At 40.1% G+C, this 23,593-nt stretch overlaps 4 protein-coding genes across 4 annotated transcripts; 3 read left to right on the forward strand and 1 right to left on the reverse strand.

The window, feature by feature from the left end:
• Window positions 1-1,886: 1,886 nt before the first annotated feature.
• LOC101296259 (RING-H2 finger protein ATL7-like) lies at window positions 1,887-3,830 on the forward strand. The gene is made up of 4 exons (XM_004292360.1): window positions 1,887-2,096; window positions 2,187-2,269; window positions 2,946-3,367; window positions 3,790-3,830. The coding sequence occupies exons 1-3, from the start codon at window positions 1,887-1,889 to the stop codon at window positions 3,358-3,360; spliced, it is 708 nt and encodes a 235-aa protein (XP_004292408.1). The 3' UTR covers window positions 3,361-3,367; window positions 3,790-3,830.
• A 1,247-nt stretch (window positions 3,831-5,077) lies between these two features.
• Window positions 5,078-7,153, forward strand: LOC101311925 (probable VAMP-like protein At1g33475-like). Its single transcript, XM_004290217.1, has 2 exons — window positions 5,078-5,153; window positions 5,549-7,153. Exon 2 carries the CDS (start codon window positions 5,886-5,888, stop codon window positions 6,717-6,719), a length of 834 nt encoding a protein of 277 aa, XP_004290265.1. The 5' UTR covers window positions 5,078-5,153; window positions 5,549-5,885; the 3' UTR covers window positions 6,720-7,153.
• Window positions 7,154-8,022: 869 nt separating this feature from the next.
• Window positions 8,023-13,418, reverse strand: LOC101311633 (probable inactive tRNA-specific adenosine deaminase-like protein 3-like). Its single transcript, XM_004290216.1, has 9 exons — window positions 13,325-13,418; window positions 12,751-12,911; window positions 12,596-12,669; window positions 11,849-11,970; window positions 10,850-10,932; window positions 10,257-10,356; window positions 9,696-10,139; window positions 8,999-9,111; window positions 8,023-8,505 (listed from the first exon to the last, which is right to left on the reverse strand). The coding sequence occupies exons 2-9, from the start codon at window positions 12,900-12,902 to the stop codon at window positions 8,280-8,282; spliced, it is 1,314 nt and encodes a 437-aa protein (XP_004290264.1). The 5' UTR covers window positions 12,903-12,911; window positions 13,325-13,418; the 3' UTR covers window positions 8,023-8,279.
• Window positions 13,419-13,622: 204 nt separating this feature from the next.
• LOC101312212 (4-hydroxy-tetrahydrodipicolinate reductase 2, chloroplastic-like) lies at window positions 13,623-16,347 on the forward strand. Its single transcript, XM_004290218.1, has 9 exons — window positions 13,623-13,865; window positions 13,938-14,175; window positions 14,292-14,425; window positions 14,515-14,589; window positions 14,935-15,036; window positions 15,515-15,624; window positions 15,721-15,808; window positions 16,139-16,193; window positions 16,270-16,347. The coding sequence occupies exons 1-9, from the start codon at window positions 13,647-13,649 to the stop codon at window positions 16,326-16,328; spliced, it is 1,080 nt and encodes a 359-aa protein (XP_004290266.1). The 5' UTR covers window positions 13,623-13,646; the 3' UTR covers window positions 16,329-16,347.
• The last annotated feature ends 7,246 nt before the right edge of the window (window positions 16,348-23,593 follow it).

Here is a 23,593-nt window from a genome sequence, read left to right on the forward strand (position 1 = left end):
TTTTATTTATTCTTTTATTTTTGTCCACTCACTCTAACGGTTTTCAAATGTTTTCCCCTGGGCCCTTCGTTTTAAATTGCCCAGTCTGCAGAGTTCGGGTTGGATCTAGTAGGAGACGAGGCATAGTCACCCGCATTTCTGCCAGTTTTCGCCAGTAGGTTACCTATTCAACCTACTCGTGTTTTCTTGCTTCCGTTTGTGTTTAGTAGCTCTGAATACTTTAGAATTTTTGTATATTATGCGATGTTCAGAAGTGATAAATTAAGAGTGTAATTTGAAATTTTCGAGTTAGGGTTGTCCATCTGCAAGGGAGATTTTCTTAATCTTTTCAGTAAATTTTCCTTGGAGGTGGTCCCCGCACGACTTACTCTGGGTTTCAGGGTGAAATTCGGTGTGGGTCGTGTCAACAATAACCATATATAGTCCTGACCATCAAAATCCTTTTATAAACATAAGGAAACAACAAAAAGCATAAGCAGTGCTATATACAATCGTTTCATCCAAAACTCAATTCCATAATTTATCACCGAATTTCTAATCCGATAAGCCAAATCAAATCTCTACTCTGGTACAGTGAATTACCTCCAAATCTCGAACCACACTACCACTACTGAGTAGCTCCAGTTCATCTCCGAAAAGATCTACGAGCTTCATCTTCTGAGATCTACCGGGGCAGCCATTCCCGGCCAAAATAGCTCCGAGCAAAGCAAGCACAAGTGAGCCGCTTCATACAAGCCAGATCTAAACCGGCGTCGTTTTCGTCTTCATCAGAGTTAGATTTGGCAACGAAGGGGCGGAGGAAGGAGGAGGACGTGGGGGTGAAGCGCGGGGAGGGGCCGACGAAGGAGTGGGAGCGGTTGTGGATCGATGACAAGCAACGGCGACGGCGCGGCGTCGCTGGAGGCGGTTGGGGGGCCAAAGACGTCGTTGAAGTTGAAGTCTTGAGGCGAAGATGAGGAGGAGGAGGAAGATGGAATTGTGAGGTTAGTGAGCTTTGCGGCGAGGTAGGAATGGAAGGCTTTTATTGGTGTTTTGAGAGGAGGACACCATGATTGATTGATTGGTGGAGCTTTCTCTCTCTACATTTTGCTGGGTATCTAGAGAGAGAGAGAGGCATGGAACAGACGAGAGAGAAAAAAGAGGTATGGAGGAGAGAAATAGAAGAGAGGATAATATAAAGGGTAATATGGTCTAGAAAAAAAAAAAAAACCTTAAAAATTTTAGTTAGTGGGAAAGTTGCCTAAAAGGCCTTAAGGTTGATGAGAATTTTAGATTTTTATTTTGTTAGTGAAAAAAAATTGCTTAAAATCAGGGTAGATGAGAATTTTCCTAAAAAAAAATAACCTGGGGAGATTCAGAGAAGTCCCAAGGGAGGCAAGTTGTTGATCTGACAACACCACACAAAAGCATTTTGAACATATACTCATTCAAATCTAAACCCTTAATTTTTTCAGTGAAACATTTCAACAAAGAACAACATATCATCTTGAATCACATTTTCAGAAAGAAAGAATACACCAACCGTCTACGCCGCCCCGGAGTATGTCTCGGTTTCTTCATCACGTGTCTATCCCTCCACGGCCTTGGCTGTTGCAGCGAGCGACGGAGGCAACCTTTCTTGATGATTTCTGGGTGTGAGGAATGTTTTGAGCGGGATGAAGATGAGGAACAAAACGGAGTAAAAAGAGAAGAATTTCCTATGGGGTAGGCGGAGCGTCTGCGAGGTGAACAGTGTTGTGGGGTCCACTATTAAAAAAGATAAAACTTCAAACTGGGGTAAAAAAAAGAAAAAAAAAAGCAACCTTGCTGGTTTGCCTTGATCTATCTACAGTCTGCTCTCAAAATCGAATCTTTCCCTCCCTCATCTTGCATTTGCGAGTGAAGTTATGTCTTACAATCATGTCAGATCTCCAGAACCCAACAACAAGTCAAAACCTTCAGGTTCAGGTTCAGGTGCATTCAAGCTCTACCAATTTTGTGTCCCTATCTTGTTCACTTTTATCCTCCTCTTTGTCTTCTACTTGTTCTATTTTCGTCCCCGCCGTCTCAATTGGTCCTCTCTTCGAACGAGGAACGACAGCAATGGCATTGCCGTAGTAAGCCCCGTTTATGTTGTTTGTTTGCCTCTTCTGTCTATTTAGTTTAGTTTTGTGCATTTCGTGTTTAATTGGTAACTTTGGCTGCAGGTTGAATCGGGCTTGAAAAAAGAACACAGGGAGATGCTACCCATTGTTGTGTATAACGAAAGCTTCTTTGTCAGGGATACACAGTGAGTGGGAGCTCTGCTTCTTTCTTTTCAATTTTCAACTATTCTTAGCTCATAAGTTCAATCTGGAATTCAAAGGGAAATGCTTTTCACACAACTGGTGCAGTTTTGATTTAGGGATAGTTGAAACTTATGCTGCAATATTATAATCTATGTTCATGTAATCGCCAAAGGGAGTTATCATACTGTAAGATTTACTGATCAACATTTAATGACTGATAAGATCTCATACTCTAGAAACTAGAAACAAACCAGGGGTTCAGGCATGGCCTTTCTTTTTATGAACTAGTATGGTTTGCACAATGAGTTACCCTGTGGCTGTCAACTGTTTATGAAAACTCAAAATTGCTTTTCTGGTAGCCCCGTAATATATGTATTTGAGGTAATGTTGAACACTCCCCCTGGCATGATAAAGAAAAAGAGTTGAAACCGGTGGTGGAACCGACTGATATCCCCTTTGAGTGCAAACACTTTTTGAGAACAAGCATTGTTGATGTATGTCAAAACAAAAAAAAGTCAAGTATCTACACTAAGCATTGCAACACTACATAGATGTTTAAGAAAGAAGAATACTACACACTGTAAATGGTTATACCAGTACATCATGTTGTTTTTAGGTGAGATAGGGTTTTCAAATAGTTACTTTCTCTAGTTAAATGTCCTTTGTTTTTTTTTTCAGATGTGCAGTCTGCCTGGGGGACTATCAAGCAGATGATAGGCTTCAACAAATACCAGCATGTGGTCACACATTTCACATTGATTGCATTGATAGCTGGCTATCCATGCACACTACCTGTCCACTCTGCCGCTTATCCCTCCTTTCCTCTCATAAATCTCAAAATGAATCACCTGATGTACCTCTAGAATTGAGTCATGCGTCTTCTGTTGCAGAGAATGATGTACCATCTTTTTCACCAACACTTCAAGCTTGCGAAGAAACAGAAGCTTCACAGTTCTCTGGGTTAAGAAATGGGGAACCAACAACTTTCCAGAACTGTTCTGAAGAAGATGCAAGAGGTTGTCAATGTGCAGATCCAGCGAGAGAATTAAGGGATGCGAGAATTGGAAATGAAGTGCATGAGCATACTGGTTGATCTACTGGTAAGTTTGGCTATAATTTTTGCATAACCGTGCCCTTTCTTATATCGTGCTTTTTCAACTTTAAGTTCTTATACTGAACCTCAATGGTGAAAATGTTTAAATGTGTATCATCTGCACTTTCTGTTAGTACTACTGTTATCAGTCTTTCATATCTCTGAAGACTACTTCTCTAGCCGTTCTGTATGGGTATGAATAAACTAATGGTCACTGGGAATTTTATTCATTTGTAGGAAAAAAAAAAAAAAATACAATACAGGTGTAGCCAGTATTCGTTGACTCTGCATATCAGGATCATTGAAGTAGTCGCCTAGAATATATGATGTATTATGGTCATGCATCTTCAAAATTTTGTATATATACTGTTATATTACATAAGATAATCTTTTAATCAGTGATTATCTCTTTGGTTGCCTCTTCAACAGCCTAACAGGTCAATTAAACAAGGCAACAGAGCTAAAAAAACCATCCTTCTCACAATAGTATCCCTGAGATGCAGCAATTAGTATACAGGCTTCAAAACATGCCATATATTGACAGAGTATCTGGTTGACTTCTCCTGCTGAATGTGTTATGCTGCTAAAGTGAATCATTTCCACGATGTTGCATGCTTCTGTGATATGTGCATCCAAGAAGATGAAGAAGCCGCTCCTAATAAAGAATTTGCTAAGAACGTTCAATCAGTCAAGTTTCTGTATTAGCATAAAAGAATAATAGCGACGCGTGGATGTCTTCAGTTTCTTTTTGTGGTCTTAGAAAAATTTTAGGTTGTTAGCCAGCATTCTGCAGAGTATGTTAGGCTGATACATCTGTAACATCATTAGGCTGTTAGCAGTTCATGTAGATAGGGAAGGCAGCAGCGTCTGCTGCCTCAGCTTGTAAGTAACCATGTAGGCTACTGCACCAGATGTATATATCAGCAGTTCCTAAATTACGCAAGTGAAATTCGATAGTAGTTAAATTAGTTAGCACATTATTTTGTCAAACATCTTTAATTCCTGTTCTGCCAGATGTATCTTGATCAAACTTGTTGTAATTGTTCCTGACCAAATAAAACAAAGGTTTTGTTGTAATTGAACTTTTGCTCTAGTGGTGTGGGAAATACACTAGCTTAAATGTCTACTATAACTTGGGTCAATGATTAGAAATGAAAGCAGAATGTTAAGAGCGCAACTCACAAGTTGACAATGCCGATATCACAGGAATGCATTCCTGAACGAGGGAACAATTTGCCCGTATTGAAATTGGAACATGTAAGAAGGAGACTTGGTACCACAAAGAAATCACTGCTCTAGGCCTCTAGTAGTGATGACTCCAAAGATGCATGAACTACTTGTGGTTTAGACATTTTTTCTTGTTTGCCAATGTGAAGACTTGAAAGTTAAGGGCAAGTAAGATCAATTTTCTCTTTACCTTTATGTTATTTCGGTTTTCCATTTAGATCAGTTTAGAGTTTTTTTTTTTTTTTAATTTAATTAATTTATTTTTTTATCAGATAAACAACTTAAATGATACAGTCTACAAGTAATCTTTCGTGAGTCAAACCCAAAATACGAATAAGAGATTAGTGTAAACTTCAGAAAATAAAATAAATTATTATAAAAAAAAGATAGTAAAGGAGTTAGGGGAAGGAGAAGTCAAAGGGATGTGAACTGGAAAACAAAAGAATCGTGTTTGCCGTTAAAACACAAAGTTGGGTTGTCTCACATGCCTACGCCTTCTCATGTCCGAGCTTTCAACTTTGACGCCTTCCTTTCATTTCATTTCACTTCTTCTTCTTCTTCGTCAGGTAAATCTCTTCTCGTCTGTTTGCCTTGGTTTTGGTTTTGGTTTTGCTCAGAAAATCATTGAAAGACTTTGGTTTCACAAAATCTGGTGCTCAGACCCACTAGTTTGCACGGGAATCGAGTTTTTCCCCAGATGCCAAAATATGTGTGGTTGGTTGACCATCAATATGGATCTTTGTGTTTTTGCTCTACAATCCATTTACTAACATCAATCTTTAACTTTGGATTGCCACACTGTAAGCGTTGAATCTCAGCAATTCTGGGGATCAACTTTCTTCGTGTTATTTAGTCCAATGCCTTTCTATCTCTTCACTTCAGCTTGTGCTGATCCATGGTCATGAAATGTTGAAAGGTATACTTGCACTGATGGTCTTTTTATCTTGTTCTGTTTTGCAAGGTAGGATCTTGAGAGGTTTTGTTATGTGGGTGTGGTCAAAGATGCATGGTGGACTTCATTCTCGACTTGGATTACTTAGCTCAGGAGCTCTTCTGGTATTTCTTGGAAGCCCTTGATCTTATAGTGGAACTCTTGTTTAAACTATACTCCCTACTGGCTTCTTTCTTTGAGAATTTCGTTGGATTCTTCTATTGCCAAATCCTCATAACTTAGAGACCTCGTATCATTTAATCATATCATCTACATTTGGAACAAAGAATGTTAAATGATTCCTAGCATCTGGTCACAAGTAGAATTGGTTGTCGACTTGTTTTGAGGATTAGAGTTTATCAGTACAATGATGGGTTCAATTCAAACTACCGTCTATTATTGTTGCGTATCAAAGGGTAACCGCATCCTCTATGCATATAGCGGTGGGAATCACGAAATTGAGAATTTGGCTACTCTGTGCTTGGAGAAGGCTCCTCCCTACCATAAATGGTATATTGAGACCTCAGGTAAGAGGACTTATGGGTTTCTAATTGAAGATGGATATGTTTATTTGACTATTGTCGATGAGAGTCTTGCAAGTTCCGGGGTTCTTCAGTTTCTAGAGCATTTGAGGGATGAGTTCAAGAAGTTAGCCAAGAAGGGTTCAAGGGGAAGTTTGTCAAGTATGAACTCTGTTGGCATTCAAGAACAGTTAGTTCCTGTTATCCAACGGTTGATAACCTCCTTAGAAACTGTTTCTCAGGCTGGTAGTAATTGGACAGCTGAAACCCCATCACTTCATGCTGGTCTCTCTCCATCACCAGGTACTGCAAATGGACAAATTGAAGTTGCCAGTTCTACGAAGGCCCCTCTACTTGGGAAGTCTAACAAGCAAGAGAAGAAGAAGGCCAAAGATCATGTTATTGCAATAAGAGACATTGAGTTGGAGGAACATCGGAGATCTGCTGACAGAGGAGTCAATCTAGATTCATCTTCTTTGGATTCTAATAACCATGGAGCAGGTTCTTCAATTGCCTTACAAAAGGATTCAGGCTCCATGAGGAATAGATCGGGCTCTCAGAGCATTCGAAAGAAGTGGTGCCGCCAAGTGCGAATTGTCCTTGCTATTGATGCGGCTGTTTGTGTAGTACTGTTTGTGATTTGGTTATTGATTTGTCACGGCATTGAGTGCATCCGTTGAATACCCTGTCATTTAAAGGAGCTTTTAAGATCTTTCAGTTTCTGAACTGGAACAATCATGACTTAAAATCCTGGTAACAGAGTGTGGTAGAGTGTGGGTGGGTATGGAGAGGAGCAGGCATATAAGGAAGCACTGTGTTAACATTCTCAATGATACTTTTACACCTATTTGGAGGTATGTGCTCAATACGCATTGTCTAGGAATTTGATGTACAGTTCTATAGTTTCTTTGCCTATGTATATGCAGATTTATGAAATTTATGAACTTCTCATTTGAGTTGGGAGTTCCTAGACCTTTATCGATTGCATAATATACTGTATTTTTTGGGATTTGGTTATGTTCTGTCATTTTAGTGTTTATTATTGGTTTGCTTGCACTGTGTCATGCATGTAATCAGTAATCATCTTATTGCAGTCTAGTGTTTTATAGTTTTAGTCCTATTATGTTCTTTTTAGTATTAAAATCTGAAATTTATGCCGCTTTTGGTACTCGTATAAGAGGTTGGATTTGACTGGTTGCTATATTGGTCTAATTGGAAACATGAAATTTAAATGTCTATCATACATTCTTCTTCATTTCTGGTACCGGAGTTGGCTCTAATTATTTGGGAATGAAGACATTGACATCAAAGATCAGCACGCAAATGAAGGGATGAGGGCTGGTGATTTTCACACTCAGTAAATCTCCACCTTACATCTTTGTACCCCCCATCTTACACTGCAATTCTTTTTCACCCGCATTTACTCCCCCACCCCTTTCACAACTATATCTGATTATCTGCAGTCCTGCTCCCACCTTCCATCACTCTAATACGGTACTTCTCATCTCCAAGGTTGGAGACAGTTGGTTTTTGGCTACTGGGAGTAGTTTCGCTGTGGGTTGACATTGAATTTTGTTGGAACTTGTAACTTTATATGTTTAGTTGGTCTACTAACACTACTTTCCAAAGCTGCATTAAACATTTGAGTCTGGAACTTGAAGTTTGAATATCATCAGAAGAAACAGGAAAGGAGGCATTGAGTTTGTGATAATACTCGATGGAAGGAAATCCCAGACATGAGGCATATAGAATCACCCGGTCTTGCAGAGTATATGGTTTCTTAAAAGTTACAGCCACTGCATTCGCAGTTTTGTTTCCTGGCTTTCATTTGCCCGTGGATCGTCATTTTGACTCTCCCATACTTATTCTTTGTACTTGTATCTCATGTAAATAAAAGTTTCACTTTATCAATTAAAAACAAAAAACAAAAACACTGTACGGGCAAAAAAAGTCATTCAGTTAGTGAATAGATTAGTTCAACTGTACGGGCAAACTGAACTCTTATCATCATGAATTCTTATAATGTGATACACCCAAAACTTCACATCCATACCAATGCAGATCAGTTCAAGATAACCAAGTCTAGAATTGGGAAACCATGTGACCATGTATTTCACTGTTCATATTGTTCCGAAAAAGTAAAGACAGAATAAAACGTGTGATTCATTGTATAATGGGGTTTCTGGAAAAATATTGTTCGGCATATTAAGAGCTCATCCACTCTGTTGACAGTCAATCACTCAGTTTTTTTTTATCAGGCTGTCGATCACTCGGTTATACTCATCAGTTGCAGCGTCATCCCTACTAAGGACTTCTTCAGGAACCATGACCCGAAATACAGCATAGTGATGGTTTAAGCTTCTTTCCCCTTGTAGTCTGTGAACAGTTCCCAATGCCCCTGCATTTGGGTTTGGAAAAGCAAAGAATATACGCCTAATTCTTTGATGCACAAGTGCCATTGCACACCTTCAATAATAACTCAAATATTAGAATACTGAACAATTAACAAGAAAAAAAAAAACGAAAAACATAAATCTCAGGTTTCATGGATAACTTTTTTATGGGAGCAATAACAGATTAACAGGAGACAAGAAGAGAGCAGACACATTTTCGTTAGTGTAAAGTCCCTATTCAGCAACCATCAGGATTCAGGAGGGGTATCATAAAGGCAGTTCAAAGAGATTCGAAAGAAAGACAAAAGGGGGAAATAAAGTGCCTATTTACTATCGACGAGGTACAAACACTTCATTGTATTACACCCCATGCAACCTACAGTAACTACTAGGATTAAACGGATTTAAAGAAAATCCAAATGTTCTCATGGTACCATAACTTCAATAAGATAGGTATACCCATAGCAGTTAAAAAAAAAAAAGCATTATAACCAAGAGACGAAATAGATTGAAGGGACAAAAGAAAAATAAATCGGAGCACATTATGCTCAGTTTCAAGAACTTACATTATGCAGGGCTCCCAAGCAAGGTAAATGTCAAAACCTGTACATAGGTAAGGCCTCACTGATAAAGAACTGGAAACGTCATCATTAGTGTCCAGATGAGCCTCATCGTGAACCTGAAAAGATGGCAAGATTCTTAAGAACTAATTTGAACAGTAAAATCACTCAAGAATCACCCAAGAACTTAGTGTTCAAAAACAATGCCCTCATTTCCTGTTGACGAATGTGTGAAAATGAGATACTTCAAAATTTAAAATGTGCAGTATTCAGTTATTCACAAGCATTCACAAGCATGTGTTCTTTTTTTTTTTGTCCATGTGTTCGAAACAATATATAACTTGCAGTATATGCTCAATTTATTGAAATTGTAAAAGGTTTAACGAGATCAAATATATAAGGGGGAGTTCAGAGCAATGAGAAATCAGATTAGAGTACCCAAAAAAAAAAAAAGAAAAGAGAAAGGAAACTTGGTTAAAGTATGAATCAACTCCTACAATACACAAGAGACTAAACATAGGCAGGAGAAAATCTTTAAGGGAAATCATAAAGAATGTCAATACCACAATAAAAATGAAAAAAAAAAAAAAAATCAATGTAAACTAGTATATGATTGGAAGTGAATAAACACCATACAACCTCCTCAGCTCTATATAGTGGTCTTCCAGAAAAAGTCAAAAAAAAAAAATTCAAAAGAACTCACTTTTGTAGAATGGGTCTTTTGTCTTTTGGAGGGAGAGCCTACAGAAGAAGACTGTGTGTAGCCTGTCTCAGCAAATGTATCTTGGACTTTCCCCGAACTGGGGAAAAGATTTATGTCCCTGGCTGCAGAAGATTCAATAGCAACAATAGCAGCATGACGTAAAGGATGCCAAGAGCAGGAATCAGTATCTGGTTTTTGCTCAGCCCATCGCCAAGGATATAAACAACAAACACCAGTATATAATGGCAAACTGTTTGAATGCAGAGTTTCATAGCTCAATACTCCATCTGATTGGCTCTGGGAAACAGAGGCTTCTGTCTTCTTAGAGAAGTCTGTTTCAAGGGTGGTCTTGCTCGCAGGAGCATACCAAGAGCAAGTTTGATCACATGCAGTAGCAATTACTTGTTTAACTGAAGGATCTATTATAACTGCAGCATTGACTACCTGCATAGTAAGTGAATGTGGAAGATGAAAATACACTGTATTAGGAGGTATAAGGGAAACACAATAACCCAAATAACAGAGACTAAAAGGCTAACACAAAAGAAGTATGGAAGCTACCATCTTATGACCAGATTTCGCCAGCTGAATAGCATACTTCATGAAGCCAACCACTGACTGTGAATCCTCCTCACCGAATCCAGTAATGCCATTGATATTACTGTATTTTAAAGTAACGGAGAAAGAAACAATAATCAGGGAGAATGTAAAACAAACAATTATTTCACACATCTGTATTTGAGGATTGCAGAACCATCACTCAGGCCTCACAGAAGAAAGTAGCAGCCACACCAAAAAGGATGCAAATGTAATCATCCAATATGATATTTAACCAAAACTGACTTTTATGTCACTATTTCTCTAAAGAGTAGACAAATATGTTGCCACAGACACATTAACTATAGGAGTGTAGACTAACATTCTGGTAACTACAACATGAACCTGTACCATCATTTATGTGGAAGAAAAGAAGTCAAGGTTTACGATAAATCCTAGAAAGGAAAAACTGAAGTCCCCTTAAAATCAATGATTTAACTCATTATCTGTAAAGAAAATGCTAGTACACTAAGAAGAAAATGTGTGCTAAAAAAGAATAAGGTTCATGTAAGAATTAACCAGAATTCAATAATTTTATAAATAGAAGAGGAGCTTACTAGGTTGGTGGATGAAAAGATGTTGGCCAAAGTTTGCATTGTTCCTCCCACTCTTCTTTTGATAATGCCGCATACTTGCAGACCTAAAATTGAGTGCATTGAAAGGTGAACATGCTATCTTGTAAGAAAAAGAAAACAAATACAATCATAGCAAGTCTGGAGAACACCAGAAGAGTAGGTTTTGAAAAGGAATAATATCTCAAACAAATTAAAATGCAATGTTCAAAACACCTATAAAGAACATATGAAAGGGATCAATAAAAGAAGTTTAACAGGGATGCAATTGTATCTACAAGGCAATGTCTGAGTGCAGCTACATGAAATGCAAAACTTAATAAAAAATTGCTAACAGGCTCAGCGATATTCAAAAAAAAAAAATTGTTTAATCTTTTATATATATAAAGAAAACAAATGGTGGTAAGATGATCCATCAACTATTGTCTATAAACACTTGCGCCAAACTTCCTCAAAAGCCACCAAATTCTCACATGGGTATCGGAGTACTTGAGCCAGATAATACCTTCAGGACCAGAAAACCAAAAACCAGCAAACAATTTTGTTTGGGCTGAAAGTATTTGCACTGATAGAAGAGGATAAATAACAAGGGGTCAGGTGAAGCCAAGAAAAAAAATGTTTATCAAGTACAAAAATAGACACTGCTAATGTAAACCAAAAAGAGGAGTAACTCCCGGTGGAAGAAAACATTTATGACTTAAACTGTTCCAATAAACAAAATGAAGTGAATTATGTGTTGAAGGTCTTCTTGCTTATAATCCACCAATAATTATCCAAATGCAATTAACATTTTAAATATCACAACGATACAATAGTATCTATCATGTGAATGTAACAAAACAAAATTCTACAAACATTACAAGGGTGCTCTCAATGTTTTCCACTTGTTTGATTCCACTTTGTATTAATTTCGGCTACAGCACTAATATAACAAAATTAAAATTCTGGTGGAAAAAAAAACGATTAAAACAGAGAAAGACCCACTTTTGTGATAAAAGGACTCAACTGATAGGAAGTCATAAGCTCCTGTACATCGTGAGGTATGTTGTCCAACAGATTACCATTTTCAGAAGCGAGACATAAGATCACGGATAACTGAATTGTTCCTGTCAAGAACATCAATAGTCATCCCCATATTTTTGACATACCATAAAGATGAGAATGTAAGAGCAATATGGTGTTACAGTCTAAGGAAAACATGATTTTGCATAAATATCTATTCTTGGCAGAATATACTCCTAAACCAGTGCGCACACAGCATTCAAGAAAGAGGTTTAACCATGTAAGTATGACAAGTTTGAGGATCCTATGAATATGCTAAATTGACATGAGTTTCATGCCCTTACAGTGATTCAGAATCGAATTGAGGTGAAGTGATAGAATCCCCAAGGCTCCACACAGGGAGGTACAGTCTTTGACTTTACATTGCAGGGAAATAAACATGATCCCAGATAAGCAATTTGTACTATTTTACAAGATGTAATAACCAAGACTTCCCTTTTGGTGTAAGTTGCACTTAAAATGATCACAGAAATTGCCCCTCATTGAGTAATCAAAAGCAGCCCTAATTATGAGAGACAGTACTAATTACTCTATTACAAAATGAACGATGATACTGAGTGTATTAGATATAAAGAGGAGTGGACATGTAACGTTGATTCAAAGTGAGATGCAGTGACAGTTGATCCATTCAGAAAGGCAATTGTGTGAGATCGAGAATACGAGAGATACCTCCTTGAACAAATTTCTTGTGCACCCGCTTGACATGCCGGAGATTTTCCAGTTGTGCTATTTGGTTCAGACGCCTGAATCATCAAACCAAATCGTTGTAATAACATGTGTTGCTACAAAATTGAAGGAAACAAGAAATACGAGTAGGAAGCAACCTTACAAGAGTGTTGGCAACTTTTGGGTGTATGATTGAAGCAATGACATCCACAGTGGGTTGTTGGTCTGGAGAGATTAGGGGTTTGTCTGGCACATGCACAATCTCCCAATTCTCGTTCACCAGCATCGGTTCTTTCTTAGATACAGCCATATCTTAAATCTATCAAAACAAAAAACACAATTCCATTTCCGTTAGAATTATTAGACCAGCATAAGAAAAAGCACTTCCCAACAGTTCATATATTCAAAAACAATATATAGGTAATAAAGATTCAATCGAACAAACAAAGAAGCATTATAGGTTCCAAAACATATAAACTATTTCTAGCTCAATCCAATGAAATCAACCATATAATATTAAACTAACACTAAAAATGAAAACCCAATTAGCGCTTGATTCTATTTTACCTAAAGTTTTCGGCAGCTAAACCAAAACAGGGAAAAAGAAAAACAAACAAGCTAGAATCCTATAGAGCTAATGTGAACCGTGAAGATGAACCTAGAAAGCTTTATATTGCAATCAACAATTAAGTGATTGAGAAATAGAGAATGAGTGAGTATGAAAGAGTCTACCTTTGCTAAAACCCAATTAGGCAATCACATGCCTGTTCATAACACAGCCAGAAAGTTTCAATCTTTAGATCCAGAGTGAGCTTCAGAGTCAACTAGTAGTTTTACAGAGACTGGATTTCTGGGGAAGCTTTGGGCGGCACTAGAGAGAGTAGAGTTTCAAGTAGTTTTAACAGAAACATGTCTACCGATTCTGTCCTCCTTGTTTTATAAATATTACATTTACATTGAAACAGGTAAACCCTCGAGGCTTAAACCCATCTGCCGAAACCATTCTTCTCATTCCCTCTTTGCCGTCGTCCAGGTTTGTAGATAGAACTTAAATATGGCCAAGTCCATGGTGAATGCCCCAGCCAGCTGTATCTCTGTTCAGCCTCACAAGCCAACACTGTTGCCTGCAACCAGAGGATTCGGTAGTGTCCATCTGAAGCAGAGAGCTGTCAAGAAGATGACGATGACGATGACCCCCAAGATGTCGATCTCAGCCGTACCCGTTGAGAACACTGCTACCTCCAACACCAACATGTTTGACATTCCTATCATGGTAGTGATTTTCCTTTCAATTTCAATTTCTGCAGCTTATGCAAGCACTAATGCGATGACTCTATCTCATCAGGTAAACGGTTGTAGTGGTAAGATGGGGAAGGTCATTATCAGCGCAGCAGAGTCTGCTGGACTCAATGTGGTTCCTGTCTCCTTTGGATCTGCTCAAGAGGCTGGCCAAACCGTCCAAGTCGGCACAAAGGAGGTTCTAGTCCATGGTCCTTCGGATAGAGAATCCACACTTGAGTCTCTTCTTGTTAAATATCCCGATTTGATTGTGGTTGACTTCACTGTCCCTTCTGCAGTAAATGGTATTGATCATAAGTTTGAACTCCAATTCCATTTTTTTTTTCGCTTATGACTGTTATTCCTGCTGTACATACTTTGTCTTGATTGATTCTTCTGCGTCTTTCTTTGTCGTTTACAGATAATGCAGAGCTATATTGCAGAGTTGGAGTGCCCTTTGTGATGGGAACAACCGGTGGAGATAGGGATCTCTTGTATAAGACTGTACAAGACTCTAAAGTCTATGCAGTGATTTCCCCTCAAATGGGGAAACAGGTGATCCTTAATACCTGCATAGTCTATAATATTGTTTACAACTCTGAGACCTTCCCTTTCCGTACCTAATAGTATTTTCGTATGAATAGGTTGTTGCATTTCTTGCAACCATGGAAATTATGGCTGAGCAATTTCCTGGAGCTTTCTCTGGGTATTCCCTGCAGGTAACTTGATGTTTCTTGTAATTTGTTACTGATACAAAATATGGAGCAAGATATATACCAATCATTTTGACAATGTCGTTCTTGTTTGATTTTCACTTATTGGGTGGCTATACTTTTCTTTATGTACTATCAAGTTCACATACCGATATTTATCCTTTGTTTTTCACATCTGAGAAAAAAAAAATAGGATTTTCTTGGGACATGACTCTTTACTCTTTGTACATTGGTAATGTATTTCTCACCTTTCAAAATAGACAAAAGTTATAAACTTCAAGTTTCTTGTTTTTTGCATGATATATTTACTGTCCAAACCTATGTAATTGATTCATCTTTCTGAAATTTTAGGTGATGGAATCACATCAAGCAAGTAAACTTGACACATCTGGAACCGCCAAGGCTGTTATTTCCTGCTTCCAGAAGCTGGGAGTGTCCTTTGATATGGATCAGGTATGCTAAACAATACCTTGTTAATTTTAGCTTAATTTGATTGGGATATATGGTTAATTGTAGCATCGCTCTTCCTCATGCTTCGCTCTTTTATATGTTGGGGTGTCTTTTAAGGTATTCATGCATTATAGTAGGTGAGAGCATATCAGAACGAATAAACACTGGCTTTTTTTTAGTTTTATATAGAACTGTGAAGGTAGTCTTATGTTCTTTAGCGTTAATAAGAACATTTTATTGTCTGCTAGGATCTGGCCTCTATCTGGGTCTGGTATGTTCCTTTTTGGCTTTAAGTCATCTTTTGATTAGATATTGGATAGTAAGAGGCCTTCTGTATTGAAGCTTAAGTTTTTCTGACTGGAAAAAGAAAGCGCTGACCTTCCCCTTTCTTGTCCTATATCTTTGCGGTGGAATACTAAGCATGTTAAGATAATAATATATTTCTGAATAATTTTATTTTTCTTTTGACAACCTTTATCAGGTCCAATTGATAAGGGATCCCCAGCAACAGGTAGAGATGGTGGGAGTTCCAGAGGAGCATTTGTCTGGTCATGCATTTCATATGTACCATCTCACTTCACCTGATCAAACGTTAGAAAGATCCTCACCTCTCTCTCTCTCTCTCTCTCTCTAGGACTTTTGTGTAATGTTTTAATCTTGTTCTTTGTATTACTTTCTCGTGTGCAGAGTTTCTTTTGAGTTTCAGCATAATGTTTGTGGTAGATCAATATATGCAGAGGGTACAGTTGATGCTGTAATTTTCCTTGCTAAGAAGGTAAGTTTTTCATCTTCTGCTTCATTTATCACAGGGTCACAAGTAACACTACAAAAGCATATCATTCAATCTATAGCCTTCAACTTTAATCGCCATATGTTTACTGTGCTCTACAATGTCTAAGTTGATGAAAAATATAAATTTAGAATGAGCTGTTATAACATATTTAAGAATATTTAGGCAAATATTACTGAAACAATCTGTACTGGTTAAGGTTGGTCCTCATTTATTTAGGCACAATATTGTTGACATGCATTTGGTGGTTAGTGAAACTACTGGTAGAACCAACCATTCCTTCACTTTATGACTGGAAATCTTGCACCAATGCAGGTTTATTTAAAGGCAGACAAACGGATTTACGATATGAGGGATGTACTGCGAGAGGGTAACATGAGATGATGTACTACTGGTAGAACCAACCATTCCTTCACTTTATGACTGGAAATCTTGCACCAATGCAGGTTTATTTAAAGGCAGACAAACGGATTTACGATATGAGGGATGTACTGCGAGAGGGTAACATGAGATGATGTTATGACATAATAGGATTTTGATCAAGGTTCTTTTGGTAGATGAAGATGGGGAATGAAGTTGGGATAAGCTAAGCAGTTTGACCTTGTTTATCTGTTATTATTCCTTCCTGCTTATATTTTGAAAAACTGTGACAGTATCCTTTGCATACAATGCTCTCATCATGTACCACTGTTCTTGTATTTTAAGTTGGTGCGGGAGTTGGTAGGATCAAAGTAGGGAATCCAACTTTAGACAATAAAACCCTAGTTTGGGATTATGAAGGAAGTTAAGGAATGCTTTTTGAACCCTTAAAATAGGAGCCACTTCTCAGTTGTAATTTTTATTCATTGACCCAAACGTTCACCTTGACTCAGTAATTTCATGTAATTAGGCAAACATTTCCAGGGGATTTAAGCAGAAAACATCAACCACACTCCGTCATAACTAGTTTAAAACCATGATATACCAAATGCAGTTTCCAAATATCCACTTGTAAGCATCTTAAGCCGGAAACAACTCACACAATATCAACTGCTGCTAAGCGTGTATCTTCTACAAGAATTGGAGTTTAGGAATATCTTTTGGTAATATTACAAAATCGGGAAACTGATGGGGCTGGACAGCAAGAAATGAAGGATCGAACAAATTCAGGGTATATTGTCATGGACTGAGTTTGAGTGAAGTAAGTCCATGACACAAGTCCAAGTCCATCATGCACGGTTCAAGCCTAAGGAGAAACATTTCGACATTCAAGAACATGGTGGACCTATCTAGAGAATTCTAGAACACTTTAGAATTCTCTAGCTTAGATATTTTCTTGTACATACTTCGTGTACATTCTAGAACATGTAATTGTGGCCATTGGATCAAATGAATCCTAGCCATCCATTGAGGAGGTGCTAGGCTATAAATAGGTGGTGAAGGCTCTTAGCCAATCCATCCTGGAAAGTCTTGTAAGTGTTCTCAATTTAATACAAAGTTCCTTTCTCCCACATTGACTAAGTGTTTGCTTTGCTTAGTTTTGCATACTTAGTATACTTCTAGCATTCTTGCTCTCTTGTGTTGCTCTTGTTTCCGTTGCGTGAAGGCGAGGCTGACTTAGAGAGTTCGAGGAGGTGAACAACTCTAAGGCCGCACAGTTGGTAGAGAGGCGAAGTTCTCATCCTGTGACAAGTAGTATCAGAGCCTAGTTGCTCGCGCATAACACAAAGAGAAGGAAGATGTCCGGAGAAGGAGTTTCGGTGGAGCAAGCTGTTGCTGGCACCAAGAGGAGCCACAAGGAAGTACTTGCTGCCTTTGATGCACGACTCGGAAAGGTGGAATTGGCCGTGGTCGAGTTTGACACTCGACTTAACGATGACGTCATGACAAAGGGGAATCTCGCAGCGATGGTGGAAGAGTTGCAAGAGCAAATGCGCGGCGCTCTCAACATTATGGCAGATAAGATCTGAGGGGAGGTCCGAGAAAAGCTTGACCAAATGTCCGCTGAGCTCATAGCCCTCCGAGAGGAAGTGAAGGAGGTCAAGGGAGACTAGGCGTTATGCAAAGAGGCTGCGCTGAATAAGTCGCAAGGGCCAAAGGAGACGAAGGCATTGGACTCTTTCAAACCCAAATCCTTTAGTGGGAAGAGGGAAGCTAAAGAGCTTGACACCTTTCTATGGAACATGGAAAGGTACTTCAAGTATCTAAAGCTTGAGGATGACGAGTCCAAAATTTCAACGGCTACCGTATTCCTAGCCGACAATGCCCTTATGTGGTGGCGTCGAATGAGCACGGAAATTGAGTAAGGTACGTTCTCTCTCGATACTTGGGAAAAATTCAAGAATGATATCAAGTTGCATTTCTATCCCTAAAATGCTCAATATGAAGCCAAGGAGAAGCTTAAGTGGCTAAAGCAAACAGGTAGCGTCAAGGACTATGTCAACACATTTGTTAACTTACTATTCGAAGTGCCCAACATGACGGAGGACAAACTCATCTACTTCATGAGTGGATTACAAAGTTGGGCAAAGCTTGAGTTGCAAAGAAGACAAGTGCAGACCTTGTCACAAGCCATTGCCACTGCCGAGTCTCTTATTGAATTCAAAGCTAGCCACCAAGGCGACACCAAGTTCAAGGGGAAGAAGGTTAACTATGAGAAAAGTGGGGGAGACGTGCCAAAGCCGAAGGAGAAGCTCGAGTCAAGCTACAAGCCGAAGGCGAAGAGGTTCGAGAGGCACGACAAGGCCGCAAACAAGACTTGGGAAGGGAAGTGCTACTTATGCGACCACCCTCACATGATGCGTGATTGCCCTAAAAAAAAGCACTCAAAGCCATGACCTTGCAAGAGCCTAGGATCGAGGCAGAGGAAGATAATGCAGCAAGGATGAGATGCATCCGGCTGCTCAATGCCGTGAAGGCTAGCGTCCCTCAACCAAGGCGACAAGCGGAAGGTGGATCGCTTTATATCGATGTCAAGGCAAAAGACACGATGATTAGTGCCTTGGTGGATTGCGGAGCAACTCATAATTTCATGACGTCGGAAGAAGAAAGGAAACTTGGCCTCCGAGTCACGAAGGAGTTGGGCAGCGTAAAGACAGTGAATACACTTGCCACGCCCAATGTTGGGGTAGCACGCTATGTGGAGGTTCACATCGGCGCTTGGAAGGGAAAAGTTGATTTCATCGTGGTCAAGATGGATGACTATGACGTGGTAATCGGCCTTGAATTCATGGACATGGTACGAGCATTTTCCATTCCATTCTATAACATCTTTTGCATTGTGGCGGATGGAGAATTGCCTTGGGTGGTGCCTATGGCGAGACAAGCAAGGGAGAAGACAAAGGCTCTATCCGCCATGTAACTCGCCAAAGCTTGGAAGAAGGGCGAGCCTACATTCCTAGCAACCTTCAAGATGGACGAGGAGGTTGGAGGAAAGTCTGAACCTTTGCCAAAAGCAATAGAGGCAATCCTTGAGGAGTTTGGAGATGTAATGCCCAAGGAGTTGCCGAAGAGGCTGCCACCAAGGAGGGAGGTGGATCATGTCATCGAGTTGGAACCCAGAGCAAAGCCACCATCAAAGTCCCCTTATAGAATGACGCCACCCGAGCTAGAGGAGCTCCGGAAGCAACTTAAGGAGTTGCTTGATGCCGGCTACATTCAACCGTCCAAGAGTCCATACGACGCCCCCGTCTTGTTCCAAAGGAAGAAGGAAGGCTCATTAAGGATGTGCACTGACTACCGAGCGCTTAACAAGATCACCATCAAGAACAAGTATCCCATCCCTTTGATTGCCGAGCTATTTGATCAATTGGCAGGAGCAAGATATTTCACCAAGATAGATCTTTGCTTGGGATACTATCAAGTAAGGATTGCACCCAGAGATGAACCGAAGACCACATGTGTATTAAGATACAGATCGTTCGAGTTCTTAGTCATGCCATTCGGTCTCACCAATGCCCCGGCAACTTTTTGCACCTTAATGAACAATGTATTCCATCCTTACCTTGATAAGTTCGTAATAGTTTATATCGATGACATTGTGGTCTATAGAAAAACTTTGGAGGAGCATGTCGAGCACCTTCTCATAGTGTTCCAAACCCTTAGGGAGAACGAACTCTATGTGAAGAAGGAGAAATGTTCCTTTGCCAAGGTGGAAGTGGATTTCCTAGGCCACAAGATCAAGGATGGAAGGCTCTTGATGGAGGAAAGCGAGGTGAAGGCCATCCAAGATTGGGAGCTGCCAACTAAGGTACCCACACTTCGATCTTTCCTTGGCTTGGTTAATTATTATCGAAGGTTCATCAAAGAATACTCCGCCATTGCGGCACCCTTAACGGACCTTTTGAAGAATAACAAGACATGGGAGTGGACGGACCGATGCCAACAAGCCTTTGAAGACCTGAAGAAGGCTTTGATGGAGGAACCCGTGCTAAGGCTGCCAGACCTTAGCAAGCCATTTGAGGTACACACCGATGCGTCAGACTTTGCCATTGGTGGTGTACTTATGCAAGAGGGACATCCGATAGCATTTGAAAGCCGCAAGCTCAATGACACCGAGAGACGATACTCGGTGCATGAGAAGGAGATGACTGCCGTAGTTCATTGCTTACGCACTTGGAGGCATTACTTGCTTGGTTCCCATTTCATAGTCCGAACCGACAATATCGCCACAAGCTACTTTCAAACGCAGCAAAACTTACCCCTAAGCAAGCGAGATGGCAAGAGTTCCTTGCCGAGTTCGACTATAAGTTGGAATACAAACAAGGCAAAGAGAACGTGGTAGCAGATGCCCTAAGCCGGAAAGCAGAGCTAGCACCTGTCGTGCTTACACCTCAAAGCAATCTCATGGGAAGAATCAAGGAGGGACTATCCCATGACTCTCAAGCCAAGAACTTGGTGGAGTTTGTCAAGAGTGGAACGACAAGGCGATTTTGGCTCAAGGACGAGTTGCTTTACACAACGGGGAAGCGGCTCTATGTTCCGAAATGGGACAACTTGAGGAGGGAGATATTGAAGGAATGCCATGACTCAAAGTGGGCGGGACACCCCGGCACTCATCGCACTTTGGCATTGCTTAGCGACACTTACTATTGGCCACATATGCAGGACGATGTGGATGCGTATGTGAAGACTTGCCTTGTGTGCCAACAAGAGGTGGAGCAAAAGCATCCGGGAGGGTTGTTGGAACCCCTTCCCATTCAATCAAGACAGTGGGAAAGTTTAAGTATGGACTTTATCACCAATCTACCCAAGTCCGATGGTTGTGGATCCATCTTCGTTGTGGTAGATCGATTCAGCAAATATGCCACCTTCATCCCGGCACCCGTGGAGTGTACCGCGGAGGTAGCGTCATGCTTATTCCTCAAGCATGTGGTGAAGTTTTGGGGAGTTCCAAGGAGCATAGTTAGCAATCGAGATGCTCGATTCACCGGAAAGTTTTGGACGGAATTCTTCAAGTTACTCGGGGCAAAGTTAAACTTTTCCACGGCCTTTCATCCGCAAACCGATGGGCAAACAAAGCGCGTGAATGCCTTGTTGGAGCTGTACTTAAGGCATTACGTGAGTGTCAACCAAAAGGATCGGGCAAAGTTGCTTGATGTCGCCTAATTCTCTTATAACTTGCAGCGGTCTGAGTCGACGGGAGCAAGTCCGTTCGAGCTAGCAACCAGACAACAACCCTTGACTCCAAGCACGTTGGTGACATGCTACACGGGAAGTAGCCCCGCTGCATATAAAACAGCCAAGGAGTGACAACAAGCCAATGAGCTCGCTCGTTCGCAACTAGAGAAGGCTTCAAAGAAGATGAAGAAGTATGCGGACCGGCAAAGGCGACACCTAGAGTTCCAAACTGGCGACTTAGTGTTCATGAAAGGTATTCCAACACAACACAAGGCGCACAAGGGATTTCACAAGAGCTTACTATGGAAGTATGAAGGTCCCTTTCCGATCCTCAAGAGGGTAGGCAAAACAGCATATCTAGTGGAACTACCTTCTAACACCAAGCTTTATCCGGTGTTTCATGTAAGTCACTTGAAGTCTTATCATGAAGATGCCGAAGCACCCGAACGAGGTAAGTCCCATCGAGCTCCCGCTTATATGACCACTTCATTTGACAAAGAAGTGGATAGTATTGGAGCCAAGCGGGAGGTGCGGAAGAAGCGGATACCGAGGTATACCGAATACTTTGTCAAATGGAAGGGGCTGCTCGCGTCCGAGGCTAGTTGGGAGAAAGAGGAGTCCTTGTGGCAATTCAAGGACAAGATTGCCGAGTTTGAGCAAGAGGAGCTCGCAAGGGCGACGAGGACGTCGCCGACTTGAGTGGGGGAGAACGTCATGGACTGAGTTTGAGTGAAGTAAGTCCATGACACAAGTCCAAGTCCATCATGCACGGTCCAAGCCTGAGGAGAAGCACTTCGACATTCAAGAACATGGTGGACCTATCTACAGAATTCTAGAACACTTTAGAATTCCCTAGCTTAGAATTTTCTTGTACATACTTTGTGTACATTCTAGAACATGTAATTGTAGCCATTGGATCAAATGAATCCTAGCCATCCATCGAGGAGGTGCTAGGCTATAAATAGGTGGTGAAGGCTCTTAGCCAATCCATCCTGGAAAGTCTTGTAAATGTTCTCAATTTAATACAAAGTTCCTTTCTCCCACATTGACTAAGTGTTTGTTTTGCTTAGTTTTGCATACTTAGTATACTTCTAGCATTCTAGCTCTCTTGTGTTGCTTTTGTTTCCGTTGCGTGAAGGCGAGGCTGACTTAAAGAGTTCGAGGAGGTGAACAACTCTAAGGCCGCACGGTTGGTAGAGAGGCGAAGTTCTCATCCCGTGACAATATGCTCTCTTATTAAATTTAGGACAACAGGAATAATGTTAACTGAAAGACCAAAAGATTTACAAAGATGAGGACAATTATCCCTAGAAACAATAACAGATGATTTTAAAACTATAAAACTGCTGAATTGCAATCTAAAATAGAAGAAAGGAGCCAATCTTGAATGAAAAAGAAAATAGCCAATTGCCCACATTACCTCTCATAACAACATACAATAGGGACTCCTTCTGCCCTCCTTACTTGTCCAGAATACATATTTGTTTCAATATACAACTACTAACCCAACAGAATTTGACCCATTAATAACATCAACAAATGTAAAGAAAAGTAATATCACAAGAAACAAGAGCATTATAGCACCAAACTAAATCACACATTAAACAAAAACAAGAAAGTAAATCACACATAGGCACATGACCATTATTCACAATAAAACACTTCAGCTATTAAAAAGTTCTCCATACGTGTTTATGTTCAATCACATTAAACTCATAAAGTTACATTCACTGAATCCTCTTTTGGTGCAATCACATTACTGGGTCCACGAAGTAGGCTTCCAACAAGGTGTGCCTATGTTCATGTCCTTGCCTTCTTTCATGTCTCCACAAACCCAGGAAGGAGCAGTTGGAGAATAAGTCATTCCTGATGATGATTCTGGAATATAGACGGGGTCCTTGCCTTCTTTCATGTCTCCACAAACCGACAAGGAAGGAGTAGTTGGAACATAGGGAATTCCTGATGATGATTCTGGATAGACAGGGCGATAGGGAATCGGCACACGTGAAAGCATCTTGTCTCTGACCGATTTATACTTGGCAGCAAGAGCAATATCCTTTGGGCATTCATATACACTGTGCTGATACCCGATATTACAAATGGAACAAAACTTGGCCTTAAGCACTGCTGGCATATTCCCACCGCAATAGCTACAAGCCCACTTATCCTCGT

Source organism: Fragaria vesca, linkage group LG2, assembly GCF_000184155.1.
Source record: "Fragaria vesca subsp. vesca linkage group LG2, FraVesHawaii_1.0, whole genome shotgun sequence".
Classification (NCBI taxonomy): Eukaryota; Viridiplantae; Streptophyta; class Magnoliopsida; order Rosales; family Rosaceae; genus Fragaria; species Fragaria vesca.

Excerpts from the sequence above, each read along its gene's own strand:
- LOC101312212 (XM_004290218.1), top strand. The coding sequence starts at position 13,647 with ATGGCCAAGTCCATGGTGAATGCCCCAGCCAGCTGTATCTCTGTTCAG. Across the intron at positions 14,176-14,291 it reads TGTCCCTTCTGCAGTAAATG|ATAATGCAGAGCTATATTGC; the intron begins GTATTGATCATA and ends TGTCGTTTACAG. Across the intron at positions 14,590-14,934 it reads TCTCTGGGTATTCCCTGCAG|GTGATGGAATCACATCAAGC; the intron begins GTAACTTGATGT and ends CTGAAATTTTAG.
- LOC101311633 (XM_004290216.1), bottom strand. The coding sequence starts at position 12,902 with ATGGCTGTATCTAAGAAAGAACCGATGCTGGTGAACGAGAATTGGGAG. Across the intron at positions 11,971-12,595 it reads CAAGAAATTTGTTCAAGGAG|GAACAATTCAGTTATCCGTG; the intron begins GTATCTCTCGTA and ends TGTTCTTGACAG. Across the intron at positions 9,112-9,695 it reads AAAAGACCCATTCTACAAAA|GTTCACGATGAGGCTCATCT; the intron begins GTGAGTTCTTTT and ends CCATCTTTTCAG.
- LOC101311925 (XM_004290217.1), top strand. The coding sequence starts at position 5,886 with ATGATGGGTTCAATTCAAACTACCGTCTATTATTGTTGCGTATCAAAG.
- LOC101296259 (XM_004292360.1), top strand. The coding sequence starts at position 1,887 with ATGTCTTACAATCATGTCAGATCTCCAGAACCCAACAACAAGTCAAAA. Across the intron at positions 2,097-2,186 it reads ACAGCAATGGCATTGCCGTA|GTTGAATCGGGCTTGAAAAA; the intron begins GTAAGCCCCGTT and ends CTTTGGCTGCAG. Across the intron at positions 2,270-2,945 it reads TTCTTTGTCAGGGATACACA|ATGTGCAGTCTGCCTGGGGG; the intron begins GTGAGTGGGAGC and ends TTTTTTTTTCAG.